At 52.8% G+C, this 17,448-nt stretch overlaps 1 protein-coding gene and 1 long non-coding RNA gene across 3 annotated transcripts; one reads left to right on the forward strand and one right to left on the reverse strand.

The window, feature by feature from the left end:
* Window positions 1-99: 99 nt before the first annotated feature.
* On the reverse strand, window positions 100-4,658 carry TUBB2A (tubulin beta 2A class IIa). 2 transcript variants are annotated; one of them, XM_079934097.1, is made up of 4 exons: window positions 4,469-4,658; window positions 2,564-2,672; window positions 2,119-2,229; window positions 100-1,409 (listed from the first exon to the last, which is right to left on the reverse strand). In XM_079934097.1, exons 1-4 carry the CDS (start codon window positions 4,523-4,525, stop codon window positions 349-351), a joined length of 1,338 nt encoding a protein of 445 aa, XP_079790223.1. In that variant the 5' UTR covers window positions 4,526-4,658; the 3' UTR covers window positions 100-348. The 2 variants fall into 2 exon arrangements, with proteins under 2 accessions (XP_079790223.1, XP_079790224.1); XM_079934098.1 differs by lacking the exons at window positions 2,119-2,229; window positions 2,564-2,672; window positions 4,469-4,658 and adding an exon at window positions 1,769-1,780.
* A 96-nt stretch (window positions 4,659-4,754) lies between these two features.
* On the forward strand, window positions 4,755-17,204 carry LOC307192802. The gene is made up of 5 exons (XR_013830172.1): window positions 4,755-4,884; window positions 5,549-5,672; window positions 6,165-6,272; window positions 15,899-16,221; window positions 16,608-17,204. It is a non-coding gene; the product is annotated as an uncharacterized lncRNA (long non-coding RNA).
* The last annotated feature ends 244 nt before the right edge of the window (window positions 17,205-17,448 follow it).

Raw genomic sequence — 17,448 nt, forward strand, 5'->3', positions numbered from 1 at the left:
TGTTTTCTTAAAACTACTAAACCTGGAAACACTTAGGAAACATTTAGTGAAAGAATAAAAATTGTTTGCAATAAAAATTAAGAGACCACGGGATTTGGACACATGCTTTTTTATTAGTATAGATATCTTAGACAACACTGCAGTTTCCAGAGGAGTCCCACGTTATTACACCAACAGTGTGAATTTCTGACAGAGGCAAGACTGAGCACCATAGTATACAAATAGAAGGACCATGCTTGATTGAGGACAACAGAAGTTCACTAAGGATGCACGACCTATTTCAGAAGTTCTCAGGCCTCCCCCTCGCTCTCCTCCTGGCCTCCGGCCACGTCCAGCCGCACACGGGGCTCAGGCCTCGTCCTCGCCCTCCTCCTCCTCAAACTCCCCCTGCTCGTCGGCCGTGGCGTCCTGGTACTGCTGGTACTCGGACACCAGGTCGTTCATGTTGCTCTCGGCCTCGGTGAACTCCATCTCGTCCATGCCCTCGCCCGTGTACCAGTGCAGGAAGGCCTTGCGGCGGAACATGGCCGTGAACTGCTCCGAGATGCGCTTGAACAGCTCCTGGATGGCCGTGCTGTTGCCGATGAAGGTGGCCGACATCTTGAGCCCGCGGGGCGGGATGTCGCACACGGCCGTCTTCACGTTGTTGGGGATCCACTCGACGAAGTAGCTGCTGTTCTTGTTCTGCACGTTGAGCATCTGCTCGTCCACCTCCTTCATGGACATGCGGCCCCGGAAGATGGCGGCCACGGTCAGGTAGCGGCCGTGGCGCGGGTCGCAGGCGGCCATCATGTTCTTGGAGTCGAACATCTGCTGCGTGAGCTCGGGCACCGTCAGCGCGCGGTACTGCTGGCTGCCCCGGCTGGTCAGCGGCGCGAAGCCGGGCATGAAGAAGTGCAGGCGCGGGAAGGGCACCATGTTCACGGCCAGCTTGCGCAGGTCGGCGTTGAGCTGGCCCGGGAAGCGCAGGCACGTGGTGACCCCGCTCATGGTGGCCGACACCAGGTGGTTGAGGTCCCCGTAGGTGGGCGTGGTCAGCTTCAGGGTGCGGAAGCAGATGTCGTACAGCGCCTCGTTGTCAATGGAGTAGGTCTCGTCCGTGTTCTCCACCAGCTGGTGCACGGACAGCGTGGCGTTGTAGGGCTCCACCACCGTGTCCGACACCTTGGGCGAGGGCATCACGCTGAAGGTGTTCATGATGCGGTCGGGGTACTCCTCGCGGATCTTGCTGATGAGGAGGGTGCCCATCCCGGACCCGGTGCCGCCCCCCAGCGAGTGGGTCAGCTGGAAGCCCTGCAGACAGTCACAGCTTTCTGACTCCTTCCGGACCACGTCCAGGACCGAGTCCACCAGCTCCGCGCCCTCCGTGTAGTGGCCCTTGGCCCAGTTGTTGCCGGCACCGCTCTGGCCTGCCGGAGGGAAAGGAGAATATCAGACACGAAAACTAGCAAGGAATTCCAGATTCTGTCATTTTGACTCTGCACTAGATTTAGAGATGACAGATTCTTCTCTTTCAGAAACCCTTCCTACCTACAAACAATTTTTCTATACCAGTGACCCGCAAAAACACTGGAGATCTAATAAAGCAAAAAGGTTAGTTCATATGAGGCAGTTAATTAAGAAGATGGTTTAACAAAACCCAATTGGTTTAAAATTAAGAACAAAGAACCTTATGTAAATACTTAAATCAGCTACAAGGAACAGGCAGGGTGGAGGCACACGTGATCAGAAGAGGCCACTCCAAGCAGCTGTCTCAGCCGCTCCTAACCTGTGCCTTTGGCCTTCGCTCCAGGAAATGCTTGCCTGTTGTCACTGGTCCTCTGAGATGACCAGTCACCTGGGAGCTGCTGTTGGAAGCTTCCCTTCGCTCTTTATTCTCTGCCCTCCCCAGGCTGCTCTGCCGTGGGACGGACCCTCTGCAGGCGGACCCCGTCCTTTGAGCTGTGCGGAGAGGGACCAGAGGAGCGACAGCCCGTGGACTGGGGGCAGTTAGGCCAGGACTCAGGGCCTCTGTGGACACGCAGCCTCCAGCGGGGCACTCAGCAGTGAGCTGTGACCTCCACGGGATTTAGAAGGAAGTGGGCCTCCCGAGCCAGTCCCGGGGACCACGCTACATACCGAACACGAAGTTGTCGGGCCTGAAGATCTGGCCGAAGGGTCCAGACCTGACCGAGTCCATGGTGCCCGGCTCCAGATCCACCAGGATGGCCCGAGGCACGTATTTGTTACCTGCGGGGACAGAGCAGGACTCAGAGCTGCGGTAGGCAAAGGAATCACAGACAGCGCCCTGCTCTCTGGGCCTCTTACGGCAGAATTCAGCAGGGAAAATTCCAGATGAGACAAAAGTAGGAGATTAGAGGCGGCTTCTGCTCTACAAAGGGAGATAATGGCCTGCCTCGTCATGACAAACATGCAGGAGACTTCAGGAGCTCTGAAGTGTGTTTTTGAGCAGTTAAAAATGCATGCAGGAAGCCTTTCTTTGTCATTTGCATGTTCCTAATACATTGCGTCTGCCGCAGAACAGAAAGCAAGGTGAGGGGGCAGGAAAGCTTCCAATAATCACCGGCAGCTTCATTGTAGTACACGTTGATTCTCTCCAGCTGCAGGTCACTGTCTCCATGGTAACTGCCCGTGGGGTCGATCCCATGCTCATCGCTGATGACCTCCCAAAACTGGAAATAAAGAAAACCGCTTGACGGCCTGGCATCCGAAGTATCAGTAAAAATGGCTCCCTTCTCCCTCTCCTGTCCTTGGAACGGCGGCGTTGTGGTCAGACAGTCGAGGAGACCCAGACAGACCAATAGCTGCCTGCCCTGATCCTCCAGCAGCTGCTGCTGAGGGGCTCAGGAATCCGCCGCGCATCAGCCCTATGATGGCGACAGGCTGAAAAGCTGGGAGGAGCCCTGAAGGAGGAGAGTGGCCACAGCCGCGGGGGTGTCACCCCCGGCAGGGCTGAGTGTCAGCACCCCAGCTGATGGACGGGTCCTGGCAGGACCCACACAGGTGGACCCCGCCCTGCGCCTGCCGGCAGGGATCCGTGTTTCCTGGCACAAACCCGACCCAGCTCTCCAAGCGGCTTAGTGTTAGGCGCTGACATCTTACTGCCCTCCGGCCACTGACTGCAGCAGCGGAATGGTGGGGTAGCGCGGGCAGGAGCCCAGGAGCACGCGGCGGGCAGTGGCTGGAGCTGGCCACGGTGCGGGCGCAGGCTGCAGGCTGCATTGTGAATTTGCAGCAGGAAAGGGGGTGGGGGGGCTGGGGGGCAATATGGCGGTTCTGAAAGAGACCACGTCCTCGTGCAGGCGCCCGCCCACACCCATGCACCATGCCCGTGGCGCCTCGCCCACTGCGGGCGACAGTCACAGCCCAGGACGGCCACCTGCCGCCGCGCAGGCGGGAATCAGACTCCGACGTTATACGTCATTCTGTCTAGCTGGTGCTCGCATTAAGGGATCTAACATCCCTGTCTTTCGGACCCACGAGAAGTCTCCATAACATCTGTCACCCAATGACACTGCATTTTTTCATTCAAACTACAGACAAAATATACAAATTAAATTCCATATGAGGCCACTGGATTATCACGACCAAAGGCCCTATCCAAATCTCAGAGGCTAGTCAACCAGGGAAATACCAACCGCGTCCCTCAGAAGGGCCGGGTCCGAGGAAATTTCAAAGGGGCCTTGATTAATCACACACAGCTGCGTCGCCGCGCGCACCGCGGCAGGTTCTGTGGTTCCTGGGCCCCGCCCCGAGACCGCGCCGAGAACGCGCCACCCGGGGCGGCGGCCCCCTCCCGGGCCCTGGCGCGCACCCTGGGGACCTGCCACCCCCCTCCCGCCCCTCGCGCGCACCCGGGGCCCCGCCACCCTTCCCCGACCCCTCCTCGGTCTTCACCCTGGGGACCCGTCGCCCCCTCCCGGGCCCTGGCGCGCACCCTGCGGATCCGCCGCCCCTTCCCCGGCCCCTCCCGGGCCCTGGCGCACACCCTGGGGACCCGCCACCCCTCCCCGACCCCCTCCTCGGTCTTCACCCTGGGTACCCGCCGCCCCCTCCCGGGCCCCTCCCGGGCCATGGCGCGCACCCTGCGGACCCGCCGCCCCCTCCCCGGCCCTGGAGCGCACCCTGGGGACCCGCCATCCCTCCCTGACACCTCTTCGGTCTTCACCCTGGGGACCCACCACCCCTCCCCGACCCCTCCTCGGTCTTCACCCTGGGGACCCGCCACCCCTCCCCGACCCCTCCTCGGTCTTCACCCTGGGGACCCGCCACCCCTCCCCGGCCCCTCCTCGGTTTTCACCCTGGGGACCCGCCACCCCTTCCCGGCCCCTCACGCGCACCCTGGGGACCCGCCACCCCTTCCCGGCCCCTCACGCGCACCCTGGGGACCCGCCACCCCTTCCCGACCCCTCCTAGGTCTTCACCCTGGGGACCCAACGCCCCCTGCCCGGCCCGCCCCGGCGCGCACCTTGGCGCCGATCTGGTTGCCGCACTGGCCCGCCTGGATGTGCACGATCTCGCGCATGGTGCCGGCTGCGGAGCGGGTGGAGGCGCGGGCCCTAGGCTAGGCTGTGCGCAGCGCAAGGCGGCGGACACGGGCGCAGAAACCTGCCGCCGCCCCTCCGGCCGCGCCTTTTATAGCGGATGCCCCGCCCCCGCTCGGTGACGTCAGCGGGCGGGGCGCGGGGGCGGCGCGGAGGGGCGAGGGGACTGCGGCACCGCGAGGGGGAGCCGGGGCGCGGCGCGAGGTTCCGGCCGGGGTGGGCTGCGCGGGGTGCCCGTGGTGGGCAGCCCAGCCTTTCCCGTAGGGTTTGCGGCGTCCCTAGGCTCCCTGCCTCCCGGGCAGGGTCCCGGGCCCGCGGCCTCGATCTCCTCCTTTTCGGGGTGGGAATGGCGGCGGGTGCAACCGCGGGGAGGGGGTGCGGGGTGGGGAGGATGGGGGTCCCGGTGCGGGCCGAGAATGGCTGTCTTCGGGGGGCCGGGGATGGCGGGGTGGGCGCCCTCCGCCTCTGCCCACGTGTGGAAGGCGGTCGGTGGGGGAGGGGCCTGGAGAAGTGCCTGGGCGCCTGGGCCTGTCTCGCGTGTGCTTTGGGTCCTGGGTCCTCGCACAGGCCGCTTGCATGTGCAGAATATCGCGTGCGCGCCTGGGTGTCCCAGCGAGCACGGCATCCCGGCGTCAGCCCGAGCACGTGCCTTCCACGCGTTATGTCCCCTCGTGCCCACAGCCACCGTATGGGGCTCGACCTCCAGCTCCAGGCCACCAGCCGCATGTGGCCACTCAACACCTGAACCCTGGGAGTCTGAACTGGGGTGTGCTTTCGTGTAAAATACTCATGCGGTTTCATGGACTCACGAAGTTTAAAGAATGTAAAATATTCCATTACTAATTTTGTATATTGATTACTTATCAAAAGAATATCTTGGATATATTTTTGAAATTAATTTCACTTGCTTCTGTTAAATTTTTTAAATGACTGCCAGACGCACAGTGACGACTAGAAAATTTTAAATTACCTACGTGGCTCACATTCTATTTCTGCTGTTCTAGAGTAAACATTATTACCATCCCAAGTTCACGGCTTGGAAAAGGAGGCTCAAAGAGTTGACCAGCCACCAGCCACAAAGCCTGTAAGTGAAGGCATCTAGCTTCCTTCTACGAAGAGAAAGCCCAGGTGAGTTTCAAAGGCTTAGTCAGGGTGAGGTAAGATCCAACCGTAATTATCCCTACGAACCATCCTGAACGGGTGGCCAGGGAGTGGAGACCAGGGACTGCTTCCTTCTCTTTCTCTCTGAGACCAGTTTCTCCAGCTATAAAATGATAATTATAGGTGCCCTGCAGCCAGCTTTGTGAGTAGGAAACGAGAAGCTCTATATGAAAGCGGGTCAAGTTTATGGAGCAAAAATGCCCGCATAAAACCCAAGGTGATCCTGTCCTTATACATATTAAGCCCATTTGTCATGTTACTGGTGGGCAAAGTCACAGCTTCATCACCCCTGCTTCGGGAAGCCAGTCCTCGGAGTCCCTCTGCGGGCAGGCAGGTGCCTGGTTCCCCCTCCTGGGATGGGGGTGTATCTCTTAGGCTCCCTCCTCCTCTCTCCCTCCCGGTGCTGCTGGGCTCCCCTCGCTCAGCCCATCCCACTGATGGCTGTACCCCCATGCCTAGGGCTTGGCTCGACCTTCTCACCACCGCTACCCCCAGCTTCCGCTCCCTGGGCTCTTCACGACCAGCTGGAGCCTTCCAGAACCTCTCCAGAGAACAGCTCTGCTCCAGGTAACTTCTGTGATTACACAGTTCCACGAAGATTTTCTAGAGATGACTGTGTCTTGGCCTTCATTGTTTCATTCAAGGTGGGGATTTGGGGCCGAGTAGAAGCAGAAGATGAGACCTGGAAGGGATGGTACTGGGGACAAGGGGACCTTAACAGGTGGGCATCTCTCTACGCGTGGAGGGTGTCCACTTCTCTGTGTCCCGGTCGGGTCGTTTTGTTACGTTGTGAAGATGAGAGACGCTTATTCGCTGAATGCTCAGTTCACAAATATTAAGTGACAGCATTGATTCCAGCAGGCCGGGGCCCCTGGGGATCCCTGGCAGCAAAGGCTGCCTCACTGCCACCCAGTGTGCACCCGGCCTGCTTCCTCCCTGGCACCCGCCCCATGTCTGTTCCTGTATAATCAGAGAAGCACGCGGGCAGAGTTGGAAATAGCGCTTGCCCGACCTAAGGTGACACACCCGAGGACTCTGAGCTGCCCTCCTCTGCCATATGCGTGACCCAAACGCCACCACATGGGCACACGGCACCTGTGCAGACAACAGCAGGAAATGGGGCCCACGGAACCTCTGTTCCCTGGCTTAGGCTTTGACGAGGTCTGGGGCGAAGGGGGTTGTTGCTGGCTTCTCTGTGTGTCTAAAAGGAACAGCTCTTCTGGCTGTCGGGCAGGGTGATGGGGGAGGTGAGTCAGTGTCTGCCTACCGTGGGCCATTTCCTGCTTTGGGCCTGATGTCATCGACTGCGTCTGGGCCACTCCCACCCCTAAGGGACTTTGGGGTGACGATGACAAAATTCAGACTGGAGGGGGAAGGTGTGAGTTCCCTGTGGAAGGCTAGGCCTGTGTCTTACTAAAGGGCTCTGCCTGCCCTTCCCCCTCTCCTGCCTCCGCTGAGAGCCTCTTAGTGAAAGTACCCTCTGAATGCCTGGCACCGTGATGGTGGTAATTACCGTTGCTTGATGCGTTGCTAAGTGACTGATGGGATCTAGTTGAAATATATTAGCTGGGGTCCTGAAATTTTGAGAACATCAGCTTCCTCTGTAGAATAATGAAAACCCAAGAACCATCTTAGCAATAAAATTGTATCCATTATCCTGGAACAGTCACATCCTATTTGTTTGTGCCCTCGGAGAAGGCCCAAGGGGTGAGGCACCTCGATCTCTCTTTCCCCTGAAACATCTGAAATAGCCTCGCCGCTCCCTTGACTGCGCACATTTCCAGGCTTTTAGTAAAAGCATCTCTTGATGAAGATGGAGGAATTTTGCTGGAAGCATTTGAGGTGCTTCCTTTTTAAAAAGACTGTCTAAAGCAGAAACAGTCTGAACTCCAGTTTAATTTACTTTAAAGATGTCAGCTCCACCAGTTTATACATTTTTGCCCCAGACAGTAATAATTTAGAGTAAATATATGTAATGTTTCTCAGCTATCTTCTGGAATGTTTCATGTCCCAGTACGAATTATTTTTACTAGAATTGTCAATCGGGACCTTTCATAATTGAAAACAATGTATAGTGCACCGTGTGTGTAACGTACACATACATTGTATGTACGTATATATTTTTATTGTGGTAAGAACGCATTTCATGTATACATATTTTCTGAATACAAAATTAGAAAATTTATAAAATACTAAAGAACACAAGTGTGTCTTTCCACACTCCTCTAGATGTATTTTTTTCACTGTTCACGTTTGATATTTTCCTTTTTTTCCCTTTCGTGGGTTATTTAGATATTTTTGTTTGTTCCTTTAAAACATGGTTTCAGTCATTTTTGCCTTGGACATTAAGAATGAAAGATACTGTTATTCTTACGCTATGACTTAAATGAGACATAATCTCACAAATTCTCAAATATGTGTAACCTTTTCCCAACCCCTACCATTTTCCCCATAACCTAGAGAACCTGGACCGTACCAAATTCTCTGAGCAAACTCTGCTTCCCATGGCCAAGGCTGTTCACAGGACTGGAGTGAATTTCCCCTATTCAGCCCACCCCACATTCCCTGAGTGGTTAAGAGCACAGGCCCTGGATGGATGGAGTGGGTGCAAATCCTGACTCTGCCACTTATTAGCTGTGTGATCTAGGGCAAGTTACTTGACCTCTCTGTGCCTCTATTGCCTCATCTGTAAAGCGGAATAATAACAGTACCTGCTTCCTGGGGTTGTTTCGAGGACTGAGTGAATTAATATGGGACAGCACCTAGAAGACCCCCCGACCGCACAAGTGAGGGGGTCCCGGAGACTGTATAGTGTTATAGCAATCTTAGCTATTGCAGTTGGCATCATTGTTTCCTTCCCTCCTTCCAGGGAGCTCTTCTCCATAAATCAGGGCTCAGTGCCAATGTCAGTCTCTCCACGATGTGCCGTCCTCTGTGCCTCGTAATACAGTGCACACACTTCCATGTTACAATCCTGGCCCCTAGTCCACGAGGCTGTGCACAGCAAGGAAGGGTGTTGTGGGAACGACGAGCTGCAGAGCTCCTAAGCGGGGAGCTGAGGATGTTCCTCCCCACCCCCAAACCCTGAGGGTCTGCAGGTCGATGGGCGTCCCCGAGCTGTGCAGGGCAGTTCTGAGCACAGGCACCCCGAGGGCAGGGCACGGACTGGACCAGCCCCTGCAGGAGGCATGAAACCTGAGAGAGCCTTTTCCCCCCACTTTCCAACTTTCTGGCTCCCTCGCCACCTGTCTTCTGAATGCAGGCTTTCTTCACACCAAAATCTGAGTTGCCAGAGACTTTTGGTGAGGCCAGCCGTGCTGATGGCCACGGGGCCAAGCTGGGCACAGACGGGGTGCTGGTCATTTTCTCGGAAGCTCCAGAGCCCAGGGTTTGCTCTGTTTCAAGGCAAACAGATTATGGAAAAGACTGACGTCGGTATTCCCCTCTCCGAGGTGAGAAAGCCAGTAAGCCCTGCAGAGCCTAATCATTCTGTCTTCTGCTGAAAGTGTGCAGGGCAGAGGTGAACAGCAAGTAGGCATTTGGTATCCAGCCAGGCTGCTGCGGTCCTGTTCCCTCCGTCACCGCCCTCTGCTCTCCGGGGGCTCCCTGGCTCACCCATGCCCCATCCCAACTGCCAGGCTTTTCACCTGTAACACAAGACTCCAGGCCCACACTGTGCCCCCCACCACGTGGTCTGCACAGCTTTCTCTAGAATAGTCTTTGCAGAGGGGCGAGCAGCCACCTACCACCAAACTTGTAAAATCCGCCAGGGAAGATGCACTTGAAATATGCAGTGCCTTTTTGAACTATAAAATCATATTGAGGTACATCTTAAGAGTGTTTATCGGACCTTCGAGCACTGAAGTTCTGGAAAAATACAGTCTCCGGGACCTCCTCACTTGTGCGGCCAAGAGTCTTCAGAGAAACCCCCAGATTGTTTTCCTGTTCACAGTTCCCTCCTTTGTTTGCCAGCTAAGTCCCAGACATGCTTTATTTGACTGTGAAGAAATGCTACTTGTTTATCATCAGTTATTATCTATTCCTAGTTGTCATGTGGTACAAAACCAGTAACAAGCATCATTTCAACTACGGGGCGGATTAATTTTGTTACATTTATTACTGATGATACCAAATTTTGTTGAACACTCGTAGTCTGATGCTTTTGTAACTTGCTGCCAATATTTTCTTGTTTTTCTTAATTAGAAGAAGTATTTGTTAGGTCTACTCTTTTAATCTTATCAGCAAAGCCAGTTTTCCACTGGGTACCTGTAAGCATAGCCCGTGCTAGTTTTCAGGACCTGAGGAGATGGGGTGTGGAGGTGACAACTCCAAAATATGAAAAGAAAAACCTGCAATAGTTAAATTAATGTTTAATTAAATGAAACATAGCACATCAATTAGTCAAATGCAACTTACCTTTTATATCATAACATATAAGTTATAATAAAGTAAAAACTTTACAAAACGGAAATGTAAATACTTTTGATATGGTATGGGTGGCGCCTCCAGGAGCAGGAGTATCTTAGATGTACACAGCCCTTAAACAACTGGATCATCCATCCTTCACAATTAGTATCATTGTCTGGATATAAAGGAATACTTAAAAATTTTTTGATAACTAGAAGAAAGATGGAGATTAAAGAAGATAGAGACGCATTATATAGGAAAGGGATGCCCTGAGAGAGCTCGAACAGAGCTGTGAAGAGGGAGGGTGAGAGGCACGTGCGTGCGCTTTGCCTGGGAGGAAACCAGACGTCTTGGACCAGTCATTTCCCCTCACTGGCCGGCAGGGGGCGCATGGCCGAGGACCGCTTGCTTGCTTTGGGTGAAGCGGGGAGAGATTTGGTGAATTACAGGATAGAGAAGCAATGTGCAGCCAGACACTTCTGTGTACTGGGCGTTGCACAGTCAAATTTTAGTTAACTCGTGGAGTACGTGTATGCCGTGCAGATTCGCAGGTGACTTTTACAGTTGCATAGTTTTGTGGGGTTTTTTTTAACATCTTTATTGGAGTATCATTGCTTTACAATGGTGTGTTAGTTTCTGCTTTATAACAAAGTGAATCAGCTATACGTATACATATGTCCCCATATCCCCTCCCTCTTGTGTCTCCCTCCCACCCTCCCTATCCCACCCCTCTAGGTGGCCACAAAGCACCGAGCTGATCTCCTTGTGCTATGCGGCTGCTTCCCACTAGCTATCTATTTTACGTTTGGTAGTGTATATAAGTCCATGCCACTCTCTCACTTTGTCCCAGTGTATCCTTCCCCCTCCCCATGTCCTCAAGTCCATTCTCTACATCTGTGTCTTTGTTCCTGTCCTGCCCCTAGGTTCTTCACAACCTTTTTTTTTTTTTTAGATTCCATATATATGTGTTAGCATATGGTATTTGTTTTTCTCTTTCTGACTGACTTCACTCTGTATGACAGAGTCTAGGTCCATCCACCTCACTACAAATAACTCAGTTTCGTTTCTTTTTATGGCTGAGTAATATTACATTGTATATATGTGCCACAGCTTCTTTATCCATTCATCTGTCGATGGACACTTAGGTTGCTTCCATGTCCTGGCTATTGTACATAGAGCTGCAATGAACATTGTGGTACATGACCCTTTTTGAATTCTGGTTTTCTCAGGGTATATGCCCAGTAGTGGGATTGCTGGGTTGTATGGTAGTTCCATTTTTAGTTTTTTAAGGAACCTCCATACTGTTCTCCATAGTGGCTGAATCAATTTACACTCCCACCAACAGTGCAAGAGGGTTCGCTTTTCTCCACACCCTCTCCAGCATTTATTGTTTGTAGATTTCTTGATGATGGCCGTTCTGACTAGTGTGAGATGATATCTCATTGTAGTTTTGATTTGCATTTCTCTAATGATCAGTGATGTCGAGCATCCTTTCATGTGTTAGTTGGCAATCTGTATATCTTCTTTGGAGAAATGTCTGTTCAGGTCTTCTGCCCATGTTTGGATTGGGTTGTTTGTTTGTTTATAGCTGCTTGTATATTTTGGAGGTTAATCCTTTGTCAGTTCCTTCATTTGCAAATATTTTCTCCCATTCTGAGGGTTGTCTTTTCATTTTGTTTATGGTTTCCTTTGCTGTGCAAAAGCTTTTAAGTTCCATTGGGTCGCATTTGTTTTTATTTCCATTTCTCTCGGAGGTGGGTCAAAAAGGATCTTGCGGTGATTTACGTCATAGATGTTCTGCCTATGTTTTCCTCTGAGAGTTGTGCAGCGTCTGGTCTTACATTTAGGTCTTTAATCCATTTTGAGTTTATTTTTGTGTATGATATTAGGAAGTGTTCTCATTTCATTGGTTGCATAGTTTTGTAATTCATGCGAGCTTGGGTCCCTCTGAGATCCCAGGACTGAGGTCGGAGGAATGAAGCCGAGGATGGGGCACAGGTGAGCTGTCGAGGCTGACCAGTGTTAACGCAGGCCCAGACCTGCTCTCCGGCCTTACTGCTGGGCTGGAAGGAGGTGATGAGAAAGCAAGACAAGGGAACCAGGAAGCGCAGGCGTACGTCCGAGTGGGGCCTGTCCCTGCGGGGCTGCTGCCGCGAGTCCAGAGCCTAAGACAGAAGTTTCCGTCCTAACTTCCTGCACTGGCAAATTTGAACCACTGAACTGGAGCCAGTCCTCAGGGAGGTTGCAAGGCTGGCTCAGCTGCCTTTTTCATTTTTGCCCACCTCTTGCTGCCCTTCCCCCACCTTGAGCACACAGGCTCCACCCCCTCATGAAAATCCTTACCAAGAAGATAATTTAATACCAATCCATTAAGGCCTTATTCTGATGAGCAAGTATATTAACTCTTCCAAGAATGATCACGTAGAGGCATAGACTTCTGTGGTCAAAGGGACCTGAAAATCAAATATTCAAACAGTGAAAGATATTCCAGAACTAGCCTGTCTCGGTCCCCCGCGCAGAATTCCTGACAAGAAGCCACAAAGCCTGTTCTGAAGCAGCTTCCTGGACAGGACTAAGGCTCAGAGAGATTAAAATACTTGCCTAAAGCCCTACAGCTACTAAGTAGAAAACTCACGTCCTTTATGAACGCAGATCCAGATCGTCGGAACCGAGGTTCCAGGAACCATGTTTGTTTCGGTCCCCAAGCTGTCCGTTCCTGGTAGGCAGAACTCGAAGCCCCAAAGTTCACCAGCCCCGGGTGCACACACCTTTTCCCAGTTATTCAATCAAACGCTAATCTCAGTGCTGTGGGAAGGGATTCTGCAGGTGTAATTCAGGCCCCAAATCAGTTGACCTTAAAATAGGGAGATTACCTGGCCGCGCCTTCACTAATCACGTGAGCCCTTTAAGGGAGAATTTGCTCCAGCTGGTGGCAGAAGCCTTCAGAGTTTCAGTGCAGTGGAGGTCCTCTCCTGGTGGCCTTGAAGGTGAGGCTGCCGGGTTGCGGGCCACGTACTGGTGTCGGCGGGCACCTCCAGGAGCTGAGCACGGCCTCTGGCCGACCGCCAGGAAGCCAGCAGGGGCCTCAGACCCCAGACTGCGGGCAACTGGATTCTGCTAACCACCTGAGGGGTGCTGGGGGACCCGAGCTGCAGATGGAGCAGCCTGGACGGTCGGCTGTGCATGGCCCCCAGCAGAGAACCTGCTGCACCCCGCCAGACACCGTAAGTTTGTTATGAGGGTCCCGCCATCGGGCTGCGGCAGCGTGTTGCACACAGTGCACGAGAAAAGTGCACCACGGCCTCCCCTTTGGTCTGAGGTCAGTGCCCCTGCCCTGAAACAAGGATTTTACTCTATTCGTTTTAATTATAAAATGCTCTTTTTAAATATTTTATTACTTTATTGAAGTATAGTTGATTTACAGTATTGCGTTTCAGGTGAACAGCAAAGTGATTCAGTTTTATATATATTTCTTTTTCAGATTCTTTTCCGTTATAGGTTATTACAAGCTGTTGAATATAGTTCCCTGTGCTATACAGGAAATCCTCGTTGCTTATCTATTTTATATATAGTAGTGTGTATATGTTAATCCCAAGCTCCTAATTTATCCCTCCCCCTCCCCCTTTCCCTTTTGGAAACCGTAAGTTTGTTTTCTATGTCTGTGAGTCTGTTTCTGTTTTGTAAATAAATTCATTTGTATTATTTTTTTAGATTCCACATATAAGTGATATACAGTATTTGTCTTTCTCTGTCTGACTTACTTCACTTAGTATAATATCCTCTAGGTCCATCCATGTTGCTGCAAATGGCAGAATTTCATTCTTTGTTATGGCTGAGTAATATTCCATTGTATACAGAGACCACATCTTCTTTATCCGTTCATCTATCGGTGGACATTTAGGTTGCTTTTATATCTTGGCTATTGTAAATAGTGCTGCTATGAACATTAGGGTACATGTATCTTTTCAGATTAGAGTTTTTGTCTTTTCTGGATATACACCCAGGAGTTGAATTGCTGGGACCATATGGTGACTCTATTTTTAGCTTTTTGAGGAACCTCCATACTGTTCTCTGTGGTGGCTGTACCGATTCACAGCCCCACCAACAGTGCAAGAGGGCTCCCTTTTCTCCACACCGTCTCCAGCATTTATTATTTGCAGACGTTTTGATGATGGCCGTTCTGACTGGTGGGAGGTGATACCTCATTGTAGTTTTGATTTGCATTTCTCTGATAATTGGCGATGTTGAGCATATCCTCATGTGTTTGTTGGCCACCTGTATATCTTTGGAGAAATGTCTGTTTAGGTCTTCTCATTTTTTGATTGAGTTGTTTGTTCTTTTTTTGATATTGAGCTGTATGAGCTGTTTACGTATTTTGGAATTAACCCCTCGTTGGTTGCATTATTTGCATGTATTTTTTTCCAGTCTATAGGTTGTCTTTTCGTTTTGTTTATGGTTTCCTTTGCTTTTAAGTTTGATTAGGTCCTATTTGTTTATTTTTGCTTTTATTTCTATTGCCTTGGGAGACTGACCTAAGAAAATATTGCTACGATTTATGTCAGAGAATGTTTTGCCTATGGTCTCTTCTAGGAGTTTTATGGTGTCATGTCTGTGTTTAAGTCTTTAAGCCATTTCAAGTTTATTGTTCTGTGTGTTGAGAGGGTGTGTTCTAACTTCATTGATTTACACACGGCTGTCCAGTTTTCCCATCACCACTTGCTGAAGAGATGCTTTTCTCCGTTGTATGTTCTTGCCTCCTTTGTCGAAGATTGACTGTAGGTGGTTGGATTTATTTCTGGGCCTGAGACAAGGATTTGAGTGGAAGTTTGTTAGGGGGCTGATCCCAGGAAGCCTGGGAGGGCAATGGGGACGGAGCAGGGAAAGGAAGGAAGGAAGCGGCATTCTGCACTGGGGTCCGTAAGAGACCCCATCACTGAGTTGCCCCCCTGAGTCAGGGAAGCTGGGCTATTTAGCCTCCAGCCTGTCCTTGACTGGTCTCCTTCCAGAGGGGTGTTACAGGCAAGACACGCAGAAGGGGGCCTGGGAAGGACAGTCAGCTATGGAGGTGCTCATTCGGAGGTACCTCCCCGTCTAGCGACACAGGCCACGTAGCCCGGGGTCCTGGTCGGGGCCCTTAGCTGGTGACGCTGTCTTCTCCGTGCTTTTCAGTTCCTGCAGTTTTCATGCTCCCCAGGTGCTCTTTTCACTAGCTAAGCATCTCCAGTCTCTTCCTGGACCCCCATGAAACAGGAATCCGAGTCCTTTACAATCTGGGGTCGGGTGGGGGGACTTTGCACCCAGAACTGACTGGGTGGCTCCCAGCTGAGAGCTGTCACCAGCGCTGCTCTGACCGCGTCAGCTTCCAGGCAGCCGCCTCATTCTGGCGACTCAGGTGAAGCTGTCCTGCTTCTTTGTGGGGCTGCAAAGACCACGTCGCGCTTCCTGCCACTCTGCCAGTAGTGCTGGGATCGTAGGGGAAGGACGTTTCATTACTGGGTGGACCTGGGCCTGCGTCTGGGGGAAGGGCCTCGTGTTCACGGCCGGTTTGCTCAGGCCTGCGTTCAGTATTTAAAATACTTAAATCAGCTACTAGGAGCAGGCAGGGTGGAGGCACACGTGATCAGAAGAGGCCACTCCAAGCAGCTGTCTCAGCCGCTCCTAACCTGTGCCTTTGGCCTTCGCTCCAGGAAATGCTTGCCTGTTGTCACTGGTCCTCTGAGATGACCAGTCACCTGGGAGCTGCTGTTGGAAGCTTCCCTTCGCTCTTTATTCTCTGCCCTCCCCAGGCTGCTCTGCCGTGGGACGGACCCTCTGCAGGCGGACCCCGTCCTTTGAGCTGTGCGGAGAGGGACCAGAGGAGCGACAGCCCGTGGACCGGGGGCAGTTAGGCCAGGACTCAGGGCCTCTGTGGACACGCAGCCTCCAGCGGGGCACTCAGCAGTGAGCTGTGACCTCCACGGGATTTAGAAGGAAGTGGGCCTCCCGAGCCAGTCCCGGGGACCACGCTACATACCGAACACGAAGTTGTCGGGCCTGAAGATCTGGCCGAAGGGTCCAGACCTGACCGAGTCCATGGTGCCCGGCTCCAGATCCACCAGGATGGCCCGAGGCACGTATTTGTTACCTGCGGGGACAGAGCAGGACTCAGACCTGCGGTAGGCAAAAGAATCACAGACAGCGCCCTGCTCTCTGGGCCTCTTACGGCAGAATTCAGCAGGGAAAATTCCAGATGAGACAAAAGTAGGAGATTAGAGGCGGTTTCTGCTCTACAAAGGGAGATAATGGCCTGCCTCGTCATGACAAACATGCAGGAGACTTCAGGAGCTCTGAAGTGTGTTTTTGAGCAGTTAAAAATGCATGCAGGAAGCCTTTCTTTGTCATTTGCATGTTCCTAATACATTGCGTCTGCCGCAGAACAGAAAGCAAGGTGAGGGGGCAGGAAAGCTTCCAATAATCACCGGCAGCTTCATTGTAGTACACGTTGATTCTCTCCAGCTGCAGGTCACTGTCTCCATGGTAACTGCCCGTGGGGTCGATCCCATGCTCATCGCTGATGACCTCCCAAAACTGGAAATAAAGAAAACCGCTTGACGGCCTGGCATCCGAAGTATCAGTAAAAATGGCTCCCTTCTCCCTCTCCTGTCCTTGGAACGGCGGCGTTGTGGTCAGACAGTCGAGGAGACCCAGACAGACCAATAGCTGCCTGCCCTGATCCTCCAGCAGCTGCTGCTGAGGGGCTCAGGAATCCGCCGCGCATCAGCCCTATGATGGCGACAGGCTGAAAAGCTGGGAGGAGCCCTGAAGGAGGAGAGTGGCCACAGCCGCGGGGGTGTCACCCCCGGCAGGGCTGAGTGTCAGCACCCCAGCTGATGGACGGGTCACCCGTGGGGGCAGTGGCCAGAGCTGGGACCCTACTGTCGAGTAAGACACATTCAGACTTAGAGATGGAGCGACTTTAATGGAAAAGAGTGTTACCGTAGGGGGAGTGCTCCGATCTCAGAAGCGTGCAACACGCATGCGGGATGGAGGAGGACAGGCTTTTCTCTGCAGGGAGGGGTGAACAGGGCGAGCGTGAACTTTGTGGGCAGGGAGGAAGAGAGGGTGGGACAAGCAGACGTGAAGTCAGCTCGCTGCAGCCGGAAGAGGGTTCTGTCGTCAGCAGACCCTCAGCCTGTTACAGGTGCAGCGTTCACCTGTGTGCTTGCTTCAGCCTGGGGGCCGTGGAGGCGGGACGGACTGCAGTTTGGTAAGAGGTGGGCAATTGTGAACACCTGGTCGTCGCCCCTGTTGTTTCATACAGACAAAATCTGTGGTTAAACGCTACTAGGGATGAATA

This window comes from Stenella coeruleoalba, assembly GCF_951394435.1.
Source record: "Stenella coeruleoalba genome assembly, chromosome: 10".
In the NCBI taxonomy this organism is placed as follows: Eukaryota; Metazoa; Chordata; class Mammalia; order Artiodactyla; family Delphinidae; genus Stenella; species Stenella coeruleoalba.